The sequence below is a fragment of the Pongo abelii genome, chromosome 8 (genome assembly GCF_028885655.2).
Source record: "Pongo abelii isolate AG06213 chromosome 8, NHGRI_mPonAbe1-v2.0_pri, whole genome shotgun sequence".
NCBI classification, from domain to species: Eukaryota; Metazoa; Chordata; class Mammalia; order Primates; family Hominidae; genus Pongo; species Pongo abelii.
The window spans coordinates 123,859,274-123,884,552 of record NC_071993.2 but is presented as its reverse complement, the minus strand read 5'-3'; the positions used below and the strand labels follow the sequence as shown (position 1 = coordinate 123,884,552).

Below are 25,279 nucleotides of genomic sequence, written 5' to 3'. Positions count from 1 at the left end.
AACGGGGCTAAGAGCTTTTCAATTGCTGTGACATTTTCAGCCAGGAAAGTAGTAGTTGTTGCAGAGCAATGTTTTACAGGCAATTACTTTATATGATCAATGGAGCAATTCCCCTTCCAGAAAGGAACCAAAGCGATCTAGTTAAATCATTAAAGAGAGAAAGAGAGTGGGAGAAAGGGTTCATCTCATTAGCAGGTGCCACTGCTGCAGGCTCCGTGGCGGCACACAATGTCACTGGCCCTTTAAGACAATGACTGTGCTCCCTCCACCACTGCCACCCCCTCCCCTGTAGCTGTTGACAGGTCTAAACCTCCCTAGCAGCCCATTGTGGCCACAGTAGGAGGCACCTGCAGAAAATGTGCCAAAACCAGGCAGGGAGCAAGAGCTTTTCAATAAGCTCCGCAGCTGGAGAGGAGAGGCAACACTAAACAACCAGCCTGGGCCCAGGCATGTGATGGGAAAAGGGGTCAAAAACAGACACCTCCTATGGGCTTTCTGAGCACTGTTCGGTTCAATTTGCTGACATCTTCTAGCTGTCTTTTCTCTATTTGCTTAATATGCTGAGGTATTTAGCTTAAAAGCACTAAATGCCCCATCATGATGAGCCGTTTTCTCTTTCCCCATTTACTGTTATTAAGGACATTTTCCAGCATTTTCACTCTCTTTCTGCCCCAAACCAAGATTGTTTTCTTTCGCTCCTCGCTCGTGACTACTCACAGGCATTCTCCACCTCACACCGCCTGCTTGATTTTACTCATCTTTAATTCAGGGACGAGTAAAGCTCTCCAAATTTAGGGTCTGTGCTACCTTTGTAAAGCACACACTCCTGACTGCTTTCGGCACATGTGTGGAAGCTGAATTCTTGCATTCCAACTAGTAAACATGTATTGTGCATCTACTGTGTACCCACCAGTGTTCGCGGGGCTTCTAGAAATCCACAGGTGAACAAGACATGCTTTTCCCCTTGTACTGTTTAGGAGCCAGCAGAGGGAATGAATAGCTAATATAACTGTGGGTTCTAGGAATTTGTTTTACACCCAGGCGCTTGTCTTTGTAATATCTACAGCCCTTTTAAGAATAAGCAGGAGTGGAGGGAGAGGAAGGGGAGTACCCTGGGATGGGCTGGTGGCACATTGGCTCTGTCAAGTGTGCCTTGGGGAACCAGAGGACAGAGTCTCAGTGTCATCTCTCCAAGGTAAATGGAGAGACAACCGGGCCTGGTTCCTCAGTTTTGGCAGCTCTTGTTTCTCCACGACTCCTTACGTGCATACAACGCTTCCCGGTTTTTGTGATTTTCCATCTATTTTTTCTTTCTTGATGTAGTAAGGCATTATCTCTGTCTTGCAGATGAAAACATCTGAGACTCAGGGCTAAGCACCTTGCCCAAGGCCACACAACAAGTAGGTGGTAAGTGCACAGGCCTGTCAGGGACCCAGCTCCTCTGCGCCCACCTAAATCTTTGCTTCCCTCCTGCCGGGTGCTGCCTCTTCAAACTGTCAACCAGCACGAGTACGTGACTTAAGAGCAACATGGAAACAAAGTGACATTTTCACAGTGCAACTCTTTTCCCCCCTCCTACAGATGGAGAGTGTTGGCGTGTACGGATTCTGTGGGTGTAAAGCAAAGAACAAAATGAAGTGTGATTCAAGGTGGGAAATAGCCGCTTCAGGTAGGAAATGAACTAATGTGTGTAAGTATCAAACTGGCATGTGAGATAACTGCCCCAGAACCTCATTCCTCTCGAGAGGGACTAGGTACGTTTAAAACTGGGACGTTTAAACTTCTGCACGCGTAAGATGTTTGCTAAGCCACTGCTGCAAAACCTGCTTGTTCAGAACACCAGCAAGTGGGAAGAGGTTTGAGAGAATTTCAGAGGCACCCTTGAGTCAGGAAACAAATTCGTTTCCCACCTATCCAAAGCCTAGAATCGTCGCTGGCCACACTCACACGCACAGATTGTGGACCTAGCATCCGGGTAGCCTGCCGGCCTCATGCTGTCTTACTGTCCTGCTCTGGTGGCCCTGGGAGATTGGCTCTGTGAGGGCCCATACAAAGGCAGGAAGAGATGGCCTCTCGCTCTTCTGGGCTTGTTTTTGCCTTAACATGTCTCTCCTCTCAGAGGACTGGTCCTCTTCCTCCTTCTTCTTCGGTGCCTCCCTCCAATTCTGGAGAAAACAAGTGGACTATTCATGTAAAAAGAGAAAGACTGAGAAAGGGAGGGGGAGATGCCACCGACAAACTCCATTGAAAGCCACTGGCTGTTCATTTACATTCACACTTTTAAAACATGTTAACTAATGATGTTAAATGGTTTGCCAAAGGTCCTGGCAGGTCAGTTGTAGAAGTGTCATTTCTGCCTAATTAGGGCTCTTGTGGCTGCCTGGGGCCTCCCAGTGCAACCGGTGACAAGCCGAGAACTGACAGCTTCAATTGCAGCCAATAGGAAGGTTGGGCTGGTCATGTTTTCCAACTCAGCCAGGTGTTTGCTGAATGGGGGAGGGGCCTGGCGAGATCTGAGCGCTTCTATGATCCTTTTTCTTTTATTGCTGCCTCCCAAGTCCTTCCCCTTTGCCTGTCTTGTCTTGTGTCAAGGTCAAGAATGGGCTTCGCTAAATCAGCAATTTGGGTTATCTCTGGGAGGCCATTAGCAATCCCCAGCCCAGACATTTCAAGTGGTCTCAGACCCCAGATGCTAGATTTTTTTCCTCCATAAAAATCAGAGAGTAGGAAATGGAATGCTTTAGGTGAAAAACAACAGTAAGAAGAAAACAAAACAAAACAAAAACCCAGAAAACTCTGTGTAGCCCTGAAAGTGTTAAACTTCTGAAGACGTAATAATAAAATTGCTTAAGGAGAAAACCATGAAAGCATCCCGATCAATGCTTTAAAGATTGGAAAGAATAAAAGACCATAGTGAAAACAAATTCTGTAATATTCAGTGGGATAGACAGTACCTGTCACATAGTAGGTGCACAATAAATACATTTATTGATCTGAATTGGTTTTTCAGGAGAAAAATTATTGTCTGAGAAACAAAGAGTAATTGGTTGAGATTTTGCTCTTTTTCGTGCTTGCTTTAACTCTTTCTATCATGTTCTTTGAACTTCTCAGTTGACCATAAAATGCTTGCTAAGTTGTAGTTCCACATTATGGGTTGGCACGATTATCTTGTTTTTTTGTTTTGTTTTGTTTTTAACAACTTAAGCAAAATACCATTAATTCTCAGCTCCCCCAGGCTGCAGCAGCTACCACACAAAGAAGCCGTCCTATGGCAATGACAGGACATCTGTGTCCAGGATTTGGATTTGACGAACTGGCAGTTCCTGCAGGGATGATGGTACTCCCTAGTTGTGTCTGAATTGGACGCACCAGCACTTGAGCACACACAAACGCACGTCAACAGACGGAACATGTTATGGGCCTGTTAGCCAAGGAATGAAAGAATTAATCCATGGGCATTTGCGACCAGTGTTATGTTAAACTAAAGGGAAAAAGTGAACTGGAAAAAGCAATGTTTGTTGTATGAAAATCTCAGACCCAATCCTTAGGTGACAGTTCTGGAAATGAGGGGTGTGTAAAACAAAGGACATCTGAAACTTCGGTTTTTCAGCTTCGTTTCCTTGTCTCATGACCTGTTTCCTACCCGCTGCCTGTGTTTTCTCTAATATGGAACAGTGAAAATCGGGGCCAGCAAAACAGATTGTTGATGCCTGTTGATTTTATCAAAGGAAGGTTAGATTAAGTAAGACGGCATAAATAAGCACACGTAGGACAATACCTGGCATGTATCAGGTGCTCAGTAGCAGTGAATTCTCTCCCTGCTGTCGTGAATTCTTGAAGGTTGGAGACCATGCGCTGTTCTGCGTGCCAAGTTATTTTTTCGGCCTGATAGCGGGTGAGCTACAGAGTGAAGACAGAGACTGGACACTAATTCAGCTCTGAATCTTCAGCACGTGGCACGGAAGGTGCACAGGACATATTTGAAAAAGGAGAATCAATAGAATTGACCCATAGGCTGACCTCCTGAATGATGAGTGAGCAAATTGATCTAGAGGTATTCAACACAGTTTAGTTGACTGTCCCAAACTTTTCTCAGACCTCTTCTGCCACTGTCTTCCCTGAAAAGACCCTTTGCGGCCAGGCACGGTGGCTCATGCCTGTAATCCCAGCACGTTGGGAGGCTGAGGTGGGCGGATCATGAGGTCAAGAGATTGAAACCATCCTGGCCAACATGGTGAAACCTCGTCTCTACTAAAAGTACAAAAATTAGCTGGGTGTGGTGGCACTTGCTTGTAGTCCCAGCTAGTCGGGAGGCTGAGGCAGGAGAATCTCTTGAACCGGGGAGGCGGAGGTTGTAGTGAACCAAGATCGTGTCACTGCACTCCAGCCTGACAACAGAGCAAGACTCTGTCTCAAAAAAAACCCAAAAATACAGAAACAACCCTTTTGCATTTTTGTCCTATCCTGTTTTCCGTCCCTTTCAGACCGTATCACGCGTTCTTTTTGCTCTTTGGTGACCTTCTTTGTCTTTCTTGCTGCTCCTGTACACTGCTGTTTACTCACACTGCTTTTATTCTGAGCTCTCATTTCTCTTCTATTTCTGGTTCTGACACCTGTCTTGTCTGTGCCTCGCACACTCCTCTCTGACTCGGAGTCCTGACCTGCACAGCTGCGATTGCTGTTTGCACACTTTGAGGGTGAACAGTTGTCATGCGGCCCTTTTGAGTGCTAAAAAGTGACCACTTAAGGTTTTCCTCGTGGTTAGGAAGATGAGTATTTTAAAATCATTCTGGAGGAGATTAGTGGTAAAGAAAACCTTCCTCAGCAACTAAATCATTGTGGAAAAATAAGCCAATTAGTCACTAAAACAAAAACCTCTTTTGAAGACTTGTGAACAGAGGAAAGAACATGTGAATTACAGGTTTTCTGTCTTGTGGCATTGATAGACTCCAGTAGTATTCATGATCGCTGATCATCGTGATGGTGACCCCGGAAAGGTGAAATTATGTTCAGTTGAGTATTACCTAACCCTTCTCAAAGGACAATTTGATTTTGTTATTCCATTGTTAAGGGCTTTTTGTGGCCCTTCGAGATCTGGCTCTGGCTTCTCTTCGACCTTGAACCCTCACTCTGGTTGTGCTGATCTGCTGACCGTCCTCCGGACACGGTAGGGTGTTTCATGCCACAGGGCCTTTGAATAAACCTTTCTTATCCTTGGAATAAATGCCTTTTCTTCCTTTTGTTCCCCTGCCAAACACATGCTATTAGGAAAGATTCAACCCTATGTCATCACCTCCACAAAGCTTCTCCTGACACCTCCCAAGTTAGATTGACCTTTTTCTCTTTTGTGCCCCCCACTGTCGAACTTGATGTTCTTGTCAGTGACAACAATGCTGGTAACAATGATGGTTTCCTTTCATTGAGTGCCTTTTGGTTCCAGTAAGTGTTAAGTGCTTTCACTTGTTACATCATTTAAGCCCTGCCACCCTATGAAGAGGCCACTATTATAGATACGGTCATGCATTGCTTAATGACAGGGATATGTTCTGAGAAATGCGTTATTAAGCAATTTCATCATTGTGTGAACATCATAGAATGTACTTCCACAAACCTAGATGATATAGCCTACCACACACCTAAGCTATTATATGCAGGATAGCCTGCTGCTTCTAAGCTACAGACCTGTACAGCACGTTACTGTACTGAAGCTGTAGGCAGTTGTAACACAGTGGCAAGTACTTGTATATCTAAACATAGAAAAGGTACAGTAAAGATACAATATTATAATCTTACGGGACCACAGTCATATATGTGGTCTGTCATTGACCAAAATGTCATCATGCAGTGCATGACTGTATTTACCTTACCAACAAGGACCCTGCGGCTCAAGTTACATGTTGGATGTCATACAGTTTCAAAGTGGTGAAGCTGGGACCTGAACCCAGCCAGCATGACTCAACCCACATTATTGGCTACCATCAATACAGAACCACCAAACCAACTACCTCCCATTATAAATAGGCATCATGGTGATAGGAGGGGCGTTTTCGTTTTCAGTTTGTCTCCTCTAGACGGTGAGCTCCTCGAGGTTGGTGACACTCATAACTTTGTGTTCTAGTGCTTATCCTTAGGCCAGCACATGGCAGAGACTCTAAGTGCTGACTGGATTTAATAAGATGGAATTGAATTGTGCTGTAGTATATATTAATATATATGTATATATGTACATATCCTTTCCCTGCCCCTCTTGCTCTTTATATATATATATGCATATACCTATAATATATGCATATTTAGATAGGCTTATATATATATATAGTATATATGTACATATATGCATTTATTTTTTTGAGACAGGGTTTTGCTCTGTCTCCCATGCTGGCTGGAGTGCAGTGGTATGATCACGGCTCACTGCAGCCTTGACCTCCCAGGCTCAAGGGATTCTCCCAGCTCAGCCTCCCAAGTAGCTGGGACTACAGGCATGCACCACCACATCTGGCTAATTTTTGTATTTTTTTTGTAGAGGTAGGGTTTCACCATGTTGCCCGGTTCTCAAACTCCTAGGCTGAAGTAATCCACCCACCTTTGCTCCCAAAGTGGTGGGATTATAGGTGTGAGCCACCGCAACCAGCCCATATATGTATATTTAATATACATGTGTAGCATATACATACACATCTACACATCTATGCACATAAATTAACAATATGTATATATGTGCATAAATTCACATGTATTTTCTGTATAAAGACAGCAAGAGAGGCAGGCGGAGAATCAGTTGCAGTCTGGAGGAATATACATGTGTTACATGGTTTCTCTGACTTTAGATTCTCTGTTAATCTGTATTCCTTGTAAAGTAGATGATAGCATGTATCTTGGCCTACATGTTTCTAAAGACAAACCTCTAAGCTCTTAAAGTTCTGCCATGGTGTGTCATAGTACATTTAAGTCAGAAAGCCCATTAGAGGAGGAGGATGCCTGGCTAGAATAGTGTTCTTGAGTTTTTCCGTGTGTGTTGTCTCAGGTAGGAAGATGACAAGTCCTACTTTGTTCATGTGTGATTCCTCATCATTCAGTCCCTGGAGGCTGAGCTTGTTAATGGTGGTGAACACGAGTTTCGTTCTTTGCCAGGAGCGCCCACCAGTGCCCATAACGCCCTCCCGGAATGTGCTGGGCAGTATGTTTAGGGTAAGACTGACTAATGACCCAACACTGAGAACGGCCTTAACACAAACCCAAAAGGCTCTGCTAGAGCTCAGAGGCAGCCACGAGATTGGGAGAGCTGGATGACGGTTCGCTAAGAGAATTCAAGCTGTCAGTCCTCCTGTGTACCCTTTGGATTCTGTTATCATGCTGTTGCTTGTAGAGGGAAAAAGTTCATGTGTCATTTATATACAAGTGCCCATTTGACATTGAGTCATATTTATTTTACCCTATATGAACACAAAATCTCTGTTTTAAAATCAGATTCTAGAACTTTAAAAGGGTTCTTATGTATTGTTCTGAAGTAATTCAGTGGCCCTTGGTGAGCCACCCCACCTGGCCTGTTGGGTGACCCTCTTCCTGCCCCCTCACTGGTTCTGCTCCTTGTTCCTCTCTCTGCGCCTTGGCTCCCCTTCCCAGAGCCCTTCCTCTTGGCCTTGCCAAATCCTGCCCATCCTTTGAGAAACTCTTATGCCCATAGCTGTCTTACCCCTTCCTGCTTTGCTGTGGTATCCATTAGTCTGTTCTCGCGCTGCTAATAAAGACATACAAGAGACTGGGTAATTTATAAAGGAAAGAGGTTTAATGGACTCACACTTCCACATGGCTGGGGAGGCCTCACAATCATGGTGGAAGATGAAGGAAGAGCAAAGGGACTTTTTACATGGCGGCAGGAAAGAGAGCTTGTGCAGGGAAACTCCCATTTATAAAACTGTCAGATGTCATGAGACTTATTCACTACCATGGGAACAGTATGGGGGAAACTGCCGCCATGATTCAATTATCTCCACCTGGCCCCGCCCTTGACACGTGGGGGTTATTACAATTCAAGGTGAGATTTGGGTGGGGACACAGCCAAAATATATCTGGCGTATGCAATCTGATCACCCCTTCCAAACTTCTCTCTTAAAAATGCAACATTCTGACAACATGTGGAGGCTTGGATGGAAACACAGTAAAAATTACAACATTGTTTCTCACACTTTTGCACCCAAGTGATACAAATCGCAGAGCTGAGGCAACTGGTGTTTCTGCGAGAATGGAATGGAATGTGGTTGAAATTTTGTGTTGTTTTTTAAATATTTGCAACTATGTATTGTTCTTCCATAAAAATCAGAATTTGTGGTTGTGTATATAAAAGTCATTTTCTAAAGTGTGCCTTTGTGTGTCCTTGATGCAGGACCAGCTCGGACTTGTGACCTGTGCAGTCACACAAGGCCCTGCACGTGGTTTAATGCTCAGCTGTCACCATCTTGAAATTCTTAATACCTTGAACGAGGGGTCCTGTATTTTTGTTTCATGCTGGGCCCAGCAAATTACATAGGTGGTCCTGCCTTTGGGGTTCTGCAAGGTGACTAACTGTGAAGCATGCATCGAGTTACAGGTTTAAATCTTAACATGACTTCATCTGTTATGGCCTACCCAGGACAGTGCAGGAAGCTGGGTGCCCTTTAAGAAAGGAGTCTGGGCTGAAGGAGATAGAGAGGTAGGAAGGGTTGGGGGTCCTGGATGCCAGCTTTGCCAGGGCCATGCCTCGCAGCCGTGTCCTTACTGCCTGTCTACCACAGGCCAGGAGGTGAACAGTCATTCTGTAATTCACATGTAGTAAAGCTTTTTGAGAGTTCTGTTTTTCACCTGGAACTGCCAAGTCATTTGGTGAAGATTTCCTGCTTGTTTGAAGTCTGCAGAGAAAAACCGCTAATGAAACAAACCACATTTGGAAATGAACTTTTTAAAGTATGTATCCATAAATTCTTATTCCAGCTCTTCCTTTTATTTTATAAATGCCTGTCTTGTTTCAAAAAGGGACTTTCAGGCAGAGGTATAACAACATAATAAGAACAATACATTTGAGAAACAGGACTGAAAAGAAACTAGGGCAAAGTCAGGGGTAAAGCTGGATCACAAATGCATACCACGAGGTCTTACTGAATTTTAAATTTACAAATGCCTGTAAGCTTCCCAGTCACAGAACAAAGGAACACAATTGGTCATATCTATATGCAGCAGGAGAAGGGTTGGGTGGACAGCAGCTCGCAACTTGGCTTCCACCGTCCACCACAGAATTTAGAGGCGTCTTGGGAACATGAATGGGGCTATCCAGGAATCTGTTTACCTGAGGGACTAAGTCCTGTCCCTTGGACATCCCCAGATAGTCCAGAATGAAGCTTTATTTGGAGAAGAGGGGCAGTTTGGAGCACTTCATGACGTCTTGTCATCCAGTTTGTCCCACATCTGCCTTCAAACTGAGTGGGACTTGAGCAAACAACACCCAGAGCTTCACTCATCCCCGCCACTGCGCTGGCCCTGCAGTGTTGTGAGTTGGTGGCTCCAGTGACATGGCAGCGGTGGTGAGCCCGGCGCTGGCAGTGTTGGTGACACTCACGTGGTGGTGGTGGCATCAGCACTGGTGATGTCTGTACCAGCAGGAGAGGTAGCACCGGCACCTCCAAAGTGGATGCGGCAGCATCACAGTGGCCACAGGTGCCAATCGGCTGTAGTTGGTGTGGAGGCAGTGGCTGGGAGTGGCCCAGCAGGGGCTCTGCCAGCAAGGGCGAGCCCTGTGGACAACTCCATGGGTGACAAAAGCCTGGACACGGGAGTCCTTGGAGAGCCTTATCCAAGGAGGTGCTTGAGGCTCCCCCTTGAGGAAGATCTCTCCAGTGGTGGGGGAAGTTGAAGCCAAAGAAAGCTCCTTATGTTGTCAAGATGTCCCTTTTTTAGCCTGAGGATATTGTGACCCCTGAAGGTATTAATGGTATTCTAGAGCATTTGAAAGACAACAGCCAACTAGCTGGTTAAGCACTGCTCAGTTTTTCCCTAGTGTGGGTGGCTGAGCACACATTCATTAATTCAGTGATTCATTCAGCCAACATCTGCGGAACCCCTGCTGGCTTCTGGAGTCAGATTGCTGGGATCTGAATGAGGCTTGCCACTTACTAGTCTGTGACCTCGAGCAAATGACGTGATTCCTCTAACACCCAGTTTCCCCATCTGTAATATGAAATGTGAATACTAAGTATCCGCCTCATTGGATTTTAGGAGAATCAAATGCATGTCAAGTGTTTAACATGGTGCCTGGCACAGATTACGTATCCAAGAAGTGTGAGTTATGATTAAAGGCTGTGAAATGTACAAAGAGCCACATAGTCCCCCATTCATTCAAGTATTTTCTGTCCATATAAGGAAATGCTACACAGCCCAGCTCCAGAAGGCTACACATTAACTGGGGGTATCACACAGTAGAGAAATTATGGGTGATTTGATTTGATTATTTATCTGCTCTTTAAGAATTTTCCAGTGTATGTGAACTGTTTGTGAGATTTTAAAACAGAAGGAAAAACAACCCCATTTGCCCTTCCCTTTGGTACTTCTGTGACACCCGTGTCGTCCATCAGTTCCCATGCAGGCAGGGGCAGTGACACTCATGCATCTGTAGATGGCTCAGATTCTCAGAAACTTTCTTTCTTAGAGGATCTGCTTGTAGTTTCTGGCTTTTACGTTTCATTCATTCATTCATTCATTCATTCATTCAAGAAATACTTATTAAGCATCTCCTATCTGCCAGGCACATTGATAAGTTCTGGCGAGTTAAAGCCAATGGCTCCCTTGAAGGAGCTGGTAATTTATCAAGGTTCTCAGACTGTCATCCAATAATTAAATAAATATGTCACGACAGATGGAAGTGAGATGCAGGCAAGGAGCGCGGTGCTGTGAAGGTGGACAGCAGAGATGAAGGTGGAGGGAGGCGGGGGAGGCTTCCCTGGGAGGTGACGGGAAAGCTGAGCTGTGAAGGTGCTTAGGAGTTATTGGGTGTGTGTGGGGGTGGGGCATGTGCAGTCCAGACAGAGGAGCAGAGTCGACTTCGGGGCCACACAGAGAATGGAATTCCCTTTCCATGTGACAGCCCTTCACACATCTGTAGGTGGCTTCTCCCCGGGAGCCTTTCTGTTGTATTCCTGCCTTCTTCAGCTTTTCTGCCTGGGATGTGGTGTCACAGCCTGTTTTCATTCTGAGATCCAGTTTGTTCATATCCTTCTTTTTCGATAACAGTTTTATTGAGCTATAATTCACATGCCGTACAATTCACTCAAAGTGTATAATTCAATGATTTTTAGTGTATCACAGAATTGTGTAGCCATCACCATGATCAATTTTAGAACATTTTCATCACCCCAAAAAGAAACCCTTATACCCGTTAGCAGCAGCCACTCCTCGTTTCCCCCACCAATCCCAGCCCTGGGAAACCATTTATTGCTTTTAGTCACTATAGATACACCTGTTCTGGGCATTTTTAATAAATGGAATCATACAGGATGCATTCTTTTGTAACTGCTTCTTTCATTTAGCATAATGTTTTTAAGGTTCATCCATGTTGTAGCATGTATCAGTACTTTGTTTGTTTGTTTGTTTGTTTGTTTTTGAGACAGAGTCTCACTCTATCATCCAGGCTGGAGTGCAGTAGCACCATCTAGTCTCACTGCAACCTCTGCCTCCCAGGTTCAAGCAATTCTCCTGCCTCAGCCTCCCAAGTAGCTGAGACTACAGGCACGAGCCACCGTGCCCTGGTAATTTTTTGTATTTTTAGTAGAGATGGGGTTTCACCATGTTGGCCAGGCTGGTCTTGAACTCCTGAGCTCAAGTGATCCTCCCATCTAGGCCTCCCAAGGTGCTGGGATTACAGGCATAAGCCACCATGCCCAGCTACTTCTTTTTTTTTTTTTAATTTACTCTTTTTTTTTTTGAGACAAGGTCTCACCCTGCCACCCAGACTAGAGTGGAGTGGTGCAATCACAGCTCACTGCAGCTTCGACCTCCCAGGCCCAAGTGATTCCCCCACCACAGTCCCCCAGTAGCTAAGACTACAGGCGTGCACCACCACACCCAGTTAATTTTTGTATTTCTTGTAGACATGGGGTTTTGCCATGTTGCCCAGGCTGATCTCAAACTCAAATGATCTGCCTGCCTCGGCCTTCCAAAGTGCTGGGATTAGCCGGGCACGGTGGCTCATGCCTGTAATCCCAGCACTTTGGGAGGCTGAGGCAGGCAGATCACAAGTTCAGGAGATCAAGACCATCCTGGCCAACATGGTGAAACCCCATCTCTACTAAAAATACAAAAATTAGCCAGGTGTGGCGGTGCGCATCTATAGTCCCAGCTACTCAGGAGGCTGAGGCAGGAGAATTGCTTGAACCGGCAGGCGGAGGCTGCAGTGAGCCGAGATAGTGCCACTGCACTCCAGCCTGGGTGACAGAGCAAGACTTCATCTCAAAATAAACAAACAAACAAACAAACAAAAAAAACACAAAGTGGTGGGATTACAGGCGTGAGTCACTGAGCCCAGCCAGTCCTTCACTTTTCATTGCTGGATAATGATAATATTCCATTGTATGGATAGAACATGGTTTGTTTGTCCATTAGTCAGTTGATGGATGTTTGGGTTGTTTTCATTTTGGGGCTATTATGAATAATGTTGATATGGACCAGTTTGTGTGTGGACGTATTTTTTCGCTTTTCTTGGGTATATCTTAGGAGTGGAATTGCTAGGGCATATGGTAACTCTATATTTAACCTTTTGAGGAACTGCTAAACTGTTTTCCACAGTGGGTACACATTTTGTATTCCTGCCAACAGTGTATGAGGCTTCTTATTTGTCCACATCATTTCCAACACTTTGCATTATCTGTCTTTTTGATTATAGTCATCCTTCTGGGTGTGAAGTGGCATTTCATTGTGTTTTGATTGGCATTTCACTTATACCTTATGATGCTGGCATCTTTTCAGATACTTAGTGGACATTTGTATATCTTCTTTGTAGATGTATCTGTTCAGGTTCTTTGTCCATTTTTAAATTGGGTTATGTCTTTTTATTATTGATTTGTAAGAGTTCTTTATATATTTTAGATACAACTCCCTTATCAGATGTATTATTTGCAAATACCTTTTCCCATTCTGTGTGTTGCCTTTTCACCTTCTTGATGATGTCCTTCAAAGCATGAAGGTTTTTAATTTTTATTAAGTCCAGTTTATCCATATTTTTCTTGTTGCATGTGGTTTTGGTGGCATATCTAAGAAGCCATTGCTAACATAAGGCCACAAAGACTTATATCTGTATTTTCTTCTTTCCTCTGATAAGAGTTTTATGGTTTTACCTCTTAACGTTTTGGCTTTTTGTCCATTTAGAATTCATTTTTGTATATGGTGTGATGTAGGGGTTCAACTTCATTGTTTTACATGCTATCCAGTTGTCCCAGCACCATTTAGTGAAAAGACTATTCTTTCCCCACTAAATTGTCTTCACCCCCTTGTCAAAAAGCAATTGACTATACATGTGAGGGTTTATTTCTGGACTCTGAAATTCTATTCCATTGATCTGTCTGTCTAGCCCTATACAAGTACCACACTATCTTGATCACTGTGGTTTTATATTGAGTTTTGAAATTAGAAAGTGTGAGTCCTCCAACTTACTTTGTTCTTCTTTTTCAAAATTGTTTTGTTTATTCTGTGTCCCTTGCATTTCTTTGTGAATGTAGGGATCATGTTGAGACTGTAGATCAATTTGGGGGGTATTGCCATTTTAACAGTATTAAAAATCTTCTCATCCATGAACCTGGATTACCTATGTCTTCTTTAATGTCTTTCAACAGTGTTTTGTAGTTTTCAGAGAATAATTTTTTCACTGCTTTTGTTAAATGCATTCCTAAATATTTTATTCTTGTGATGCTATTGTAAAGGGAATTGTTTTCTTAATTTTATTTTTGGATTGTTCATTTCACATCCCTTTTAAAACGTGGTCCCTGGAACCATCAGACTAGCACTGAACACAGTGGGATGTTCACTTCAAACTTGTGGATGTGATTCTGTACTATAACCTCAGACAAAGTTAAGCTTCTTATGGAAGAGGTGAATTGGGGTTTGGTGGTTGGCACACTTAACAGCACACCATTGACTCATGTCAATAAAAGCCCCTCACACCTTTTTAAGTCTGCTGCTAGGCCATGCCTTCCTTATTCTGTACCTGGGCAGGTAGCTCTTGGGTGCCAAAAATAGCACCTTACCCTTTCCATTGCATATTCTTGGGTCCAGGCCATTGCTTCTAGTCCAAGAGTGAGAGTGATTTGGATGCTGATTCTGACCCTGGGTCATGACATCTTTGTTCTCAGCCTATCCACGAATGCAGTAAACATGGCCTCTTTATTTTCATTCAAGCCAGTGATAAAAATGTCCAATGGGACTTTGCAAAGGATAGAGGCTTGAAGTCCTGAATTCAGAACCTCTCTCTGAGAACATTAAACTGTAGCCTCTGAAGAACAGTATCCAACCAGTCCCCAAGCCATCTAATGGTCCATGCACAAAATTCATGTCAACCCCATTGAACTTATCAGATGCCCTACTGAATTCGGAAACTCTCGATCTCCCTCATTTCTACCAGTCTCTTAATCCTATCAAGGAAGGAAACAAGATTCACTTGAAAGAGGATTTTTCTCTGTGAACCCACAGGGGGTCCTGGTGATTCCTGCTTTCTGTATGTTCATAAACTACAAATCCCCTCTAACAAGCCATTCCTGAATTGTTTTCATCAGCCAGTTGTTCTCTTATCGTAAGAGAATTAACCTCAGATGGAGAAGCTGACAATCACTGAAGGGAAGGTCAGACATAAGACTGGTAAGTGTGAAGGGAAGGCTGGAACCCAAAGCTTATAGTGGCATGTCCTGTGCTTCCTTCACTGGTAATGGAGAGAGACAGTTCCCATTGGACAAAGACTTGAGCAAGTGTGGATGTGAGAAGAAACTCAGTTATCCACGTCCCATGTCCTCAGATAAACCCAAGTGTACTACTTTACGCAAAGTGAAATACTAATGCTCTATACAAAGTGATGTAAGTGCCTTAGCGAACACCAGAAGATAGGCACAGCACACAAAGGTGTCTTTTAAATCACATTTGTGGTTTCATATTGTCTCATTTAATTCGGATTCCTCTTAGGCCTGGATTATCTGGATTACATTAATTCAACAAGCACCTACTCATGTTTTTTCAGGCCCAATGGCAGGCTCTGGGGTTTCTGAGCTGTAAAGGGCATAGTCCCTACACTGTGGGAACTCCCGTCTGACAGGGAAGGTTGACAGGTGAGTCCAGCCAACTGTGGTAGATGGTGACTTGCTGTGCCATCCCCTGAGGTCCAGGCTTTCCTCTCGTGCAGTCATGATGGCAAGTGACACGGGTGGATTAGCGTGGAGTCACAAACCAGTCAACAGATAATGATTTCACATCTATCATGTGCTGAGCACAGTTCTACACATTATGCAGCAGTGGATAAAAGTACAAATCCCTGCCCTCATGGGGCTTCCATTCTAGTGTATGTATGTGTGTACATGTGCAAATCTGAATATGTTAAATGATAAGTGGTATAGAGAAAAAATAAAGCTGGATGGGGAATAAAGAATGATGGGCTAGAAATGAGGTTGGAATTTAAAATAGGGGTTCTGGGGAGGCCTCCTGAGAAGGTGGCATCTGAGCAGCAGCCTGAGGAAGGTGGGTGATCAAGCCATGTGGCTGTCCAATGGAGGAGCATCCCAGGCCGAAGGAAGGGCTGTGCTCAGGTCCTGAGGTACGAGGTGCCTTGTGTGTTAGAGGCCCAGCAAGGAGGCCACTTAGCTGGGAGATGAGGCCACGTAGGGCCTTATAGGCCCTGGCAAGGACTCCAGCTTCTCCTCTGAGGTGGGAAGCCAGGGTCTTGAGAGGGAGGGTGACGTGATCTTACATTCTTTACTTATATTTTTGAAAGATCCCAAAGGTCATGTTGGAAATAGACTTTGGTAGGAAGTGGGGTGGCAAGAGGAGAGGCAGCAATTAATGATGATGTAGGTGGAGATGGAACAGATGTGAATTTAGAGGAGAAGGTGGAGGGGTGAGAAGCAGACAGATTTTGCAGGGGTGCAGGGGGAGGCCATAGGATTTCTGGGGACTGGATATGGTTGTGAAAAAGAGAGGAGTAAGGATGATGCTGGCATTTTGAAGGGTGGAGTCACCAATATGACGTGCCAGCAACTGGAGGAGGAGGAGCGGGTTTGGGGTGGAACCGGCTGACTTGGAGATCAGGTGTTTGGGGGTCTGTTTATTAGTTACCTGTTAGACTGCAAGTGGAGATATGGTGAGCTCAGACTGGAAATGTCAGCGTGGACTCGTTAGCGTATAGTTGGTACTGAACACCAAGAAAGCGGAAGAGATCCCCCAAGGAAAGAGTGTAGATGGGAATGAGAGGTCTGAGGACTGAAGCCTGGAGCATTGTCACATTTAGAGCCACAGCAATGAGGCGTAATCAGTGAAAAAGTCTGAAATGCTGTTCCGGGAATGAACAAGACAAGCAGGAGGATGTGGTGTCCTGGAAAACAAATGAAGAGGAGAGGGTGGTGACTGGCCACGTCTGATGAGGGCTGAGAATTGATGCAAAGTCATGGTCATGTGACCATACTATTGGTGGAAACAGCAGGCAGGTAACACTCCTGGCTTCCTCCCACAGGATCAGTGTAACCGCATCCCTGACCAGGTGATCACAGTGACTGTCTCCTGCACAGATCTCGAACTCCATGCCTGTCCTCCCAGCCCTATCATGGTCCCTAAAAATGGCAAAATTAATCTCTTTCCCTTTGATACTCTCATGTCAACAAGTATGTTGCTGTTCAAGATGTTTGTCAAAGTACAGAAACTGTATTGTTTGTCTCTTATTTTTCCTTGATTTTTAATTTTTTTAAATATTTTGCTGATCAAGTCATGTTTGTCTAATTCTAATGGTACTGACTCAGTACAACCCATTTTTGCCAACTAAAAACACATAAATTGGCCGGGCACAGTGACTCACGCTGGTAATCCCAGCACTTTGGGAGGCCAGGTGGGCGAATCGCTTGAGCCTGGGAGTTTGAGATCAGCCTGAGCAACATGGTGAAACCCCATCTTTGCAAAAAAAAATACAAAAATTAGTCAGGCATGGTGGCATGTGCCTGTAGTCCCAGCTACTCAGGAGGCTGAGGTGGGAGGATTGCTTGAGTCCAGGAAGTTGAGGCTGCAGTAAGCCGAGTTTATGCCACTGCACTCCAGCCTGGGCAGCCCTATCTCAAAAAACGAACAAAAACCAAAAAATCCTATAAGTTCTTTATAAACATATATGGCTACATACAGATTCCCTTACAAGGTGCATTTCCAGTGTACATATCTTACAGTAATACGATTTTCCCATGTTGCCATTGTTCTCTGAATCAGTCTTACCCACCTATCATAGCCTGTTCAGGCTGCTGCAACAAAATACCTTAGGCTGAATAATTTACAAACAACAGACACTTATTGCTCACAGTTCTGGAGGCTGGGAAGTCTAAAATGAAGACACCAACTGATTTGGTGTCTGGTGAGGGCTCGTTCCTCATAGGTGGTGCCTTCTGTGTGTCCTCACATGAACAAGCTCCGTCAGCTGTCTTTTATAAGGGCACTAATCCCATTCACAAAGACTCCACCCTCATGACCCAGTCACTTCTCAAAGGCCCCATCTCTTAATACAAGCACACTGGGAATTAGATTTCAACATAGGAATTTTGCAGGGACACAAACACTCAGACCACAGAACCCTCCTATGTAAAGTGCAAGGGGAATTGTCCGTTCCGCCCTGTCTGTTGTGGGTAGGGGTTGGGGGACCCAGGGAATCTAAGAAGTGGAGCCATCCAGATGAGAGGGGTGTAAGGGCTCCTCGGGTGGATGATGGGCATTTGGGGCAGAAAGGAAGGCAAAGGCCGAATCTCAGAACTGGGAAAATGCAGGTGATTTTGGGACCAGTGAATAAGCAGGGTGTCATGGGACGCAGGGTTTGGGGGTGCTGCTTGTGAAGAAGAGGAAAAGTCAAGGGTTTCCCTTGTGGAGCATCTGTCCCAGGGAGAATGGGACCAATGGAGACAGACACATGGGAACATCAGAGAGACCCAGAGAGACAGGAATCCAGCGAGAGAGAGTGACAGGGGCTGCAAAGGGTTAACAGAGCAGGTCAAGGTACAAGCCTGGAAGCAGGAAGGGTGCCCTTAGGTGGGATGATTGCTTCTGGAGACACACTGGGATGTGTTGGGGGTAAATCTCTCAACATTTTCCTTTTATTTTTAAAATTCTTACCAAGACAGATTTTGATTTTTACACTCACTGATGGAAACAGAACCATGATTTAGGGATCACATACTCCCATGTCGCTTGTCCTAACATTTCTTATCTCTGACAGTTACATTTTTCCCTCTGGGGCACCAGACCACTGTGTCAGTGTGTTGTGGGGACGTGCTTGTGGCCTTTGCTTTGGTGGGGACAGCACATGGAGATGTAACTGTGTCCCCCTTCCATACATCACTGCCATTACGGTTTGCATCAAGCAGCTGAGCAGAGCAGGGAAAAGAACCAGTGGGTGACCTGGGCCACCACGATCTGACTATGGGGCGGGCCCAGAGTCTACCTCACTGGGCTGGGGCACAATCCTACAGGGGCCAAGATAGACAACCTATGATGTAACTGTGTCCCCCTTCCATATGTCACCGCCATTATGGCTGGCATCAAGCAGCTGGGCAGAGCAGGGAAGAGAACCGGTGGGTGACCTGGGACACCACTACAGGGTAGGTCTGGCTGTGGGGCAGGTCCAAAGTCTACCTCCCTGGGCTGGGGCACAATCTTACAGGGGCCAAGAGAGACAACCTACCAAGGCTCGTAGGTCCCTGATTGTGACAGAGCTCATATGCCAGGTTGAGGAGTTGAGACTTGATTCTGTAGCTCAGGGAGAACCATCCAAGTTCTCAAGGAGATGATGAGGTGGTCAGGTGTCTTCCTATTTGGGGAGACCCCTACTGGCAGTGTGTGGCCAGGGAAAGGCGGGAGGCAGGGAAGCCAGACAGGAGGCTGATGCAGTTGCCCAGGTGAGAAACGATCACTCCTAACTCAGGGCAGAGACCCTGGAGAGGAAGAGGAAGCTGGAGGAGAGAGTGTCATTGTAAGGTCAGGTAACAGGAATCGGCGCCTGATTGGAGGTGGCGAATGATCCAGGATGTCTGCCAGGCGTCTGACCAGGACAACCGAACTGCTGCTGCTGCTCTCAGCATCTGGACGGAAAGCAGTGAGATGGTCTTGTATCATCTTCATGTTTGCAGATTATCTTGACTGACCTACATTCTTCATGTTTGCAGATTATCTTGACTGACCCACATTCTTCATATTTGCAGATTATCTTGACTGACCCACATTCTTGAGGCAGAGGGGTTTTTTGGGGGGGGGTTTGGGTGACAAGCCTGAAATATTTTAACAATGGCTGCGATTCTCCACTTCTCTTCATTCTATTGGCAGCCTGACACCCATCGCTAGGGTGGTGGAGCACAGAGAAATCTTAAATAGAAGATCATTATGTGTAGGTATGAATATGCCATCCCCCCCACTCCCACCCACACACACACACTGGATTTCCTCTGCCAGAGCCTTGAATTGAGTGAATAGAAGACCAGCCTATCCCTGAACTTGACGGCGTCAGGAGTAGCACCGCTAAGGTCACCGCAGAAAGCTGTGCCGGGGGTTAGCATCCAGCACAGAAGCCGGTACCTTGTTCCCTATTGTCTCTGGAATGCCATTGTTTTAATTAAGCTGACTTTGCAGCCAGGGTTCACTCACTACAGACAAAGCCTCTGTTAGAAAAAATTAGATCTCAGAAGCTTCTAGAGAGCGAGGGGTGGAGGGTGGAATCACAAGCCACTGGCGGTAGAAGTTTCAATTCTAAATCCCCAGGACAAAAACAGCAAATGGGTTTCTCCTTTTGTTAATTGTAAAAAAATAATAATAATTAAATATGAAGTAAATCCACATGGTGGGGTGGGGGAAGGGGTATAGGTTGCAAGAATGATTCTTTCTGCCTAAGAAATGACAGCTTAGAGTTAATCCAGATGATTCTGTCAAACTAGATTTCATGTTTCCACATTCGACAGCATAGTTGGTACATAAGAAGGAAGAACGATTTGAAACGTGATGTCATGACTGGAGCTGCTGATTGTTTTAACACAGCTCAAGGATTGATTTCCCCACCAGAAAAATAAACTTAGCCTCAATCCAATGCTGAGCAAAGGTGTTGTTGGAAGCGTTTTGTAACCCAGAGCATAAAAAGTCATCTTTTAAACCATAGTACCAGAAACTGGCGAGGGCTCCAGGCAATTGTAACCCTCTGGTATTTCTCATTAGGAAGACTTTTGTCACCCTGAAAAGAAGGAAAAACCCCATTTTAAAAAAGTCATGAGTGGCAGATTTTCAGGGAGACCACGCGGCTGCAACCATCGGAATTGGATGTCGGAGCTGTTTCACGTGAGCAGGATGGCGCCGGTTAAGCTTTCAGGAGCTGTGTGTCTCACCAGCTTTAGGTTAGGAAGTCAGGTGCATGAGCCACATGGCGCCTTCTCTGCTTGCTCCTTCAGTGACATGATTTGGGTGCTGTGAAGTTTGGAGTTAGAGCTGCTAAAAACTCCAGGCCTCGGAGAAAAGGTGAAGAGTGCATTGATCACAAACTGTAATTTGGAACATCATTGCCTGGCACATGGCCAACATTCTCTGCCCCGTATGAGAGGCGCCAGAGACCAGGCCAGGCGTCCTCTGCCTCTGGGGATGGCAGCTGAGCAGGAAGAACAGTGGTTTCAGGAATGTTTTGTACAGTCACTCCTCTGTCAGGGGCCAGATGATATGAATGTGGTAGAAAGAATGGCTGATTTGGAGCTGGAAGGTCAGCGATTGCTGAGTAATCAGGCTGAGTAAGCCAGTGGCCTTTGCATGAGGGCTGAGACTCCAGTTCTGGTATGCCACTCATTCTCTCTGCGGCCAGCATGCGAGTTCCTTCCCTTCTCCAAGCCTCAGTTTCCTCTCCCATAAGATGAGGAAGTAGCACCCGCCAGAGAGGATGCATGGGCTTTGATGGAGGTAATAAACCTGCACAGCTCAGCACAGAGTTTGGCCCAGTCAGTGCTCAGTGAGGGTTTATTCCGATTCACAGCCCGGCTCCTTCCTCTTAGGGCCGCGGGGGCCGAGAGGCAGAGCAGAAACACGAATTCCCTGGGATACACATTTTATCTTACAGATGCACTGCTTGCTTCTGTGCAACAGTGCAACAACAACGAGCTTTCTGATTTTGAGGCTTGTCAACAGCACATGCCAAGCAGCAGGCAGAGTGCACTGAAAAGAAGGATTTGTGGCTGGCAGCGTTTGGTGGGGGAGTCGGAGGGAGTGGCCCAAGGGAAAATGACAGAGTCAGGATCCTGCTATGTTATCCTGGAGAGTCTACTCACCTGTATAAAACAGGGTAGCAGTTTCCTAGTTCCTTCCTGGAGTTTTTGCTTATTTGTTTATTTTACTTATTTATTTTTTTGAGACAGGGTCTCACTCTTCTGCCCAGGCTGGAGTGCAGTGATGTGATCTCAGCTCACTGCAGTCTCCGTGTCCCGAGTTCAAGCGATTCTCCTGCCTCAGCCTCCTGAGTAGCTGGGGCTACGGGCATGCACCACCACACCTGGCTAATTTTTGTATTCAGAAAATTACAACATGTGGAAATGGGGTCTTGCCATGTTGGCCAGGCTGGTCTCAAACTCCTGGCCTCAAGTGATCCCACCTGTCTTGGCCTCCCAAAATGTGGGATTGCAGGCATAAGTCCCTGGGCCTAGCCCTCTGTTTATTTTTTTTGTCTTTTAGATCTGAGGCAGAGGATATCCACCACTCTGGGCAGATTTACAGGTGACCCGAAGTTGGAAGAGGCTGGCTGATTGATCAGCTGCTGGTTTCAAAGATATCTCAGAAATAAGAAAAGAGCTGGTGCTAATTAAAAAAAAAATTGGGTAGGGATAAATGTAAAGTCCTGTACTTAGGTTCGAAAGTCAACTGTAAATAAACTGCATAACTGCAAGATGAGGGGATGGTATGAAAAGAGTGTAGGGTTTATCCCAGTTTACTGAAAAGGTCAGACTGCCCCTTTGCTGTCTGCTCTCCATCTGATGGGTTTTAGGAAACTAAGTCTTAGCTCTGGTTGAAGGGAACTTATTCCCCCCTTTATAACATAGGCTGTATTTTTAGAAAACAAGGTTGCAACCCAATCACTCTCTCAATACAGAACAGGAGAGTTATATAACTTCCCAGCAAGGTGATGGTGGTGAAAGATGATCCCGATTTTGCAATGGTCCATGGTACTCCTTCCCAGATGTCCTTACCTGGTGGTGATTCAGCAGGTCCCAGAAATGTCCTTTCCCTTTTGGCACTGAGCTGTCTAGTCTGGCCCAAGGCCTGGTCTGGCCTTTCCACTAGGACACAGCTGGATGAGGGGTCATCAGGAATTCTGGGGAGAGAGGGTGGAGAGTGAATGCCAGCAGAGAAACTCCAATTTTTACAGTTTAGCAAAAATGTTTGAACCCATTATTGGCTGGAGTTGAGTGCAAAGTCCCATGGGGAAAAAGGTACATCTTTGGTGCAGGTGGGTGTAGGTAGCAGATGTGGCTTTTCACTTGCTGAGATATGTCACAGGTGAGCAAAGATAAGGGAAAGGCTAGGAGGCAAAAAGGGGGTTCCTGTATGGACCCTCAACAAGAGCTGGCCACCCTCTGCTTTGGGAACTCCACTTATATGTCAGACCTTCCATGTGTGACTTTATGTCTCTTAGAATCTTTTCTGACTTCTCCTCTGTGCTTCTGTCTGAGTATTTTCTATTGACTCAGTGATCTCTTCTGCTCTGTCTAATCTGCCTTTAAACCATCTACTGACTTAATTTTAGTTATTCTAGTTTTCAGTTCTAGAATTTTCGTTTCTTTTTTAAAAAATAGATTCTAATTCTTTGCTGAAATTCTCTGTCTTTTATTATTTCCTCCATCTTTTCCTCTCTTATCTTGAACATTCCTATGATAGCTTTTGAAAAGTCCTTCTTGGCTAATTCCAGCATCTGGATTATCTGAGGGTCTGTTCCTATTGTCTTTTTTTCTTTTGGATTCTGGTCATTTAGTTCTGTTTGTCTGTTATTCTATTACTAGACATTTCTATAAATTTTTTTTTTTCTTAGCAAAAAGGTCCCTCTCACTTTGTTGCCCAGGCTGGAGTGCAGTGGTGGGATCACAGCTCACTGCAGCCTTAATCTCCTGGGGTCAAATGATCCTCTTACCTCAGCCTCCCAAGTAGCTGGGACTACAGGTGCTCATCACCATGCCCAGCTATTAAAAACATTTTTTTTTTTTTATAGAGAGGGAGGGTCTTGCTATGTTGCCCAGGCTGGTCTTGAACTCCCAGGCTCAAGCAATCCTCCCGCCTTGGCCTCCAAAAGTGTTGGGATTACAGATGTGAGCAACCGTGCCTGGCTTAGAGTTTTTAATTGAATGCCAGACATTATGTATAAAAATGTGAGAAAGCAGCCGGGCACGGTGGCTCACACCTGTAATCCCAGCACTTTGAGAGGCCGAGGCAGGCGGATCAAGAGGTCAGGAGATTGAGACCATCCTGGCTAACACGGTGAAACCCTGTCTCTACTAAAAATACAAAAAATTAGCCGGGCATGGTGATGGGTGCCTCTAGTCCCAGCTACTTGGGAGGCTGAGGCAGGAGAATGGTGTGAACCCGGGAGGTGGAGCTTGCAGTGAGCCGAGATCGCACCACTGCACTCCAGCGTGGGCAACAGAGCAAGACTCCGTCTCAAAAAAAAAAAAAAAAAGAGAAAGCTCTGGATGGCCTCTTTCTTTAATGGCAGATAAAGTAGGAGCTGGTGGCTGCATTCCTCAGGACCTTAGCTCTGCCTGCCTTTGGCTTACCCTTGTCCAAAGGTTGTAGCCTTCCAGGTCCTCCACCTGAACCCAGGGAATTCAGCAGGGCATCTCCCTTGTGGCAGGTCCTGGACTTTAATCCTCATCACGGTGGTTTCTCAGGATAGCTGGAAACTCCTAACTGCTTTTCAGAAGTTTCCTGCTTAGCGTCTTAGCCTCCTCCCTCCCTACACAGTTTCAGAACTTGGCAAATGTCTCATGGGGGAAAGTGGGAGCGTGTTGTTCCGTCTTTTCTGTCCTTTTTTAGAGGAATCCCAGCACCGCAAATCCCTCATTTTGGTCCCTCCATTCCTGTGAGGCTGCCCAAAGCTCATCTGTGTCTGTGCCTCTTTGACGTTGACCCTGGCCTGGGTCCTTCACCAGATCATCAGCCTCTTGTGTCAACGCCTGGAATGAGTAGATTCCCTGAAGGAAAGAGTGGCAGCAGAATGTCAGCTCACCTTGCCATCCAGGGGCCCCTGCTGTGAGGTTTTTGTCCCCGTGGGTCCTGGTCGTCTCCACAGCTCTCCAGTGCTGTACAGGAGGCTTTTGAATTTGGTCTCTGCTTTCCTTGCTGGTCTCAGTGGTTGCAGTGGTCAGCCACAAGCCACTTCATCTGACAGGAAAGGCAAGATCAGTTTTCCTGATGGTTGTGGGGGTTCCCTGATTTTATTTATTTTATTTTATTTATTTTATTTTATTTATTTTATTTTTGAGATGGAGTCTCACTCTGTCGCCCAGGCTGGAGTACAATGCTGCAATTTCGACTCGCTGCATCGTCTGCCTCCTGGGTTCAAGCGATTCTCCTGCCTCAGCCTCCTGAGTAGCTGGGATTACAGGCACGCACCAACACACCCAGCTAATTTTTGTATTTTTAATAGACATGGGGTTTTACCATGTTGGCCAGGCTGGTCTCAAACTCCTGACCTCAGGTGATCTGCCCGCCTCGGCTTCCCAAAGTGCTGGGATTACAGACATGAGCCAGCGTGCCCAGCTGGTCTCATGCTTTTAGTAAGGCAGGGGGCAAATATACAAAGTGTGTCTATGTCATAGGTACAGGGCCCAAGGTAAAGGGCCACTTTTCTCAGATGAATACAGTGACAAGCCTCTCCATCTCCCACTCCGCCTTTTGTTTTGTTCCAGAAGACGGGTGGCCAGATTAGGAGGGAACGACAATCCCTCTGCACTCTGGCCTGGCCTGGCCACATCAGGGTGACTGCTGCTCACTGGTGCCATCGAGGGAGGGCTATTAGGATGCTAGAGTGAATGGA

The 25,279-nt window shown here is 45.6% G+C and overlaps 1 protein-coding gene across 5 annotated transcripts in view; it reads left to right on the top strand.

Annotated features, from left to right (window-relative positions):
* The window catches only part of HSPA12A (heat shock protein family A (Hsp70) member 12A), a 180,516-nt gene that overhangs the window by 13,583 nt on the left and 141,654 nt on the right, over positions 1-25,279 (top strand). For 3 of the 5 annotated variants that reach the window (XM_024254313.3, XM_024254318.3, XM_024254314.3), the window contains exon 2: positions 1,582-1,669. In XM_024254313.3, the coding sequence (XP_024110081.2) occupies positions 1,582-1,669 (88 nt within the window). Of the gene's footprint in view, positions 1-1,347; positions 1,408-1,581; positions 1,670-25,279 lie in introns of all 5 variants that reach the window. The other 2 variants (XM_024254316.3, XM_024254315.3) reach the window with 1 other exon arrangement.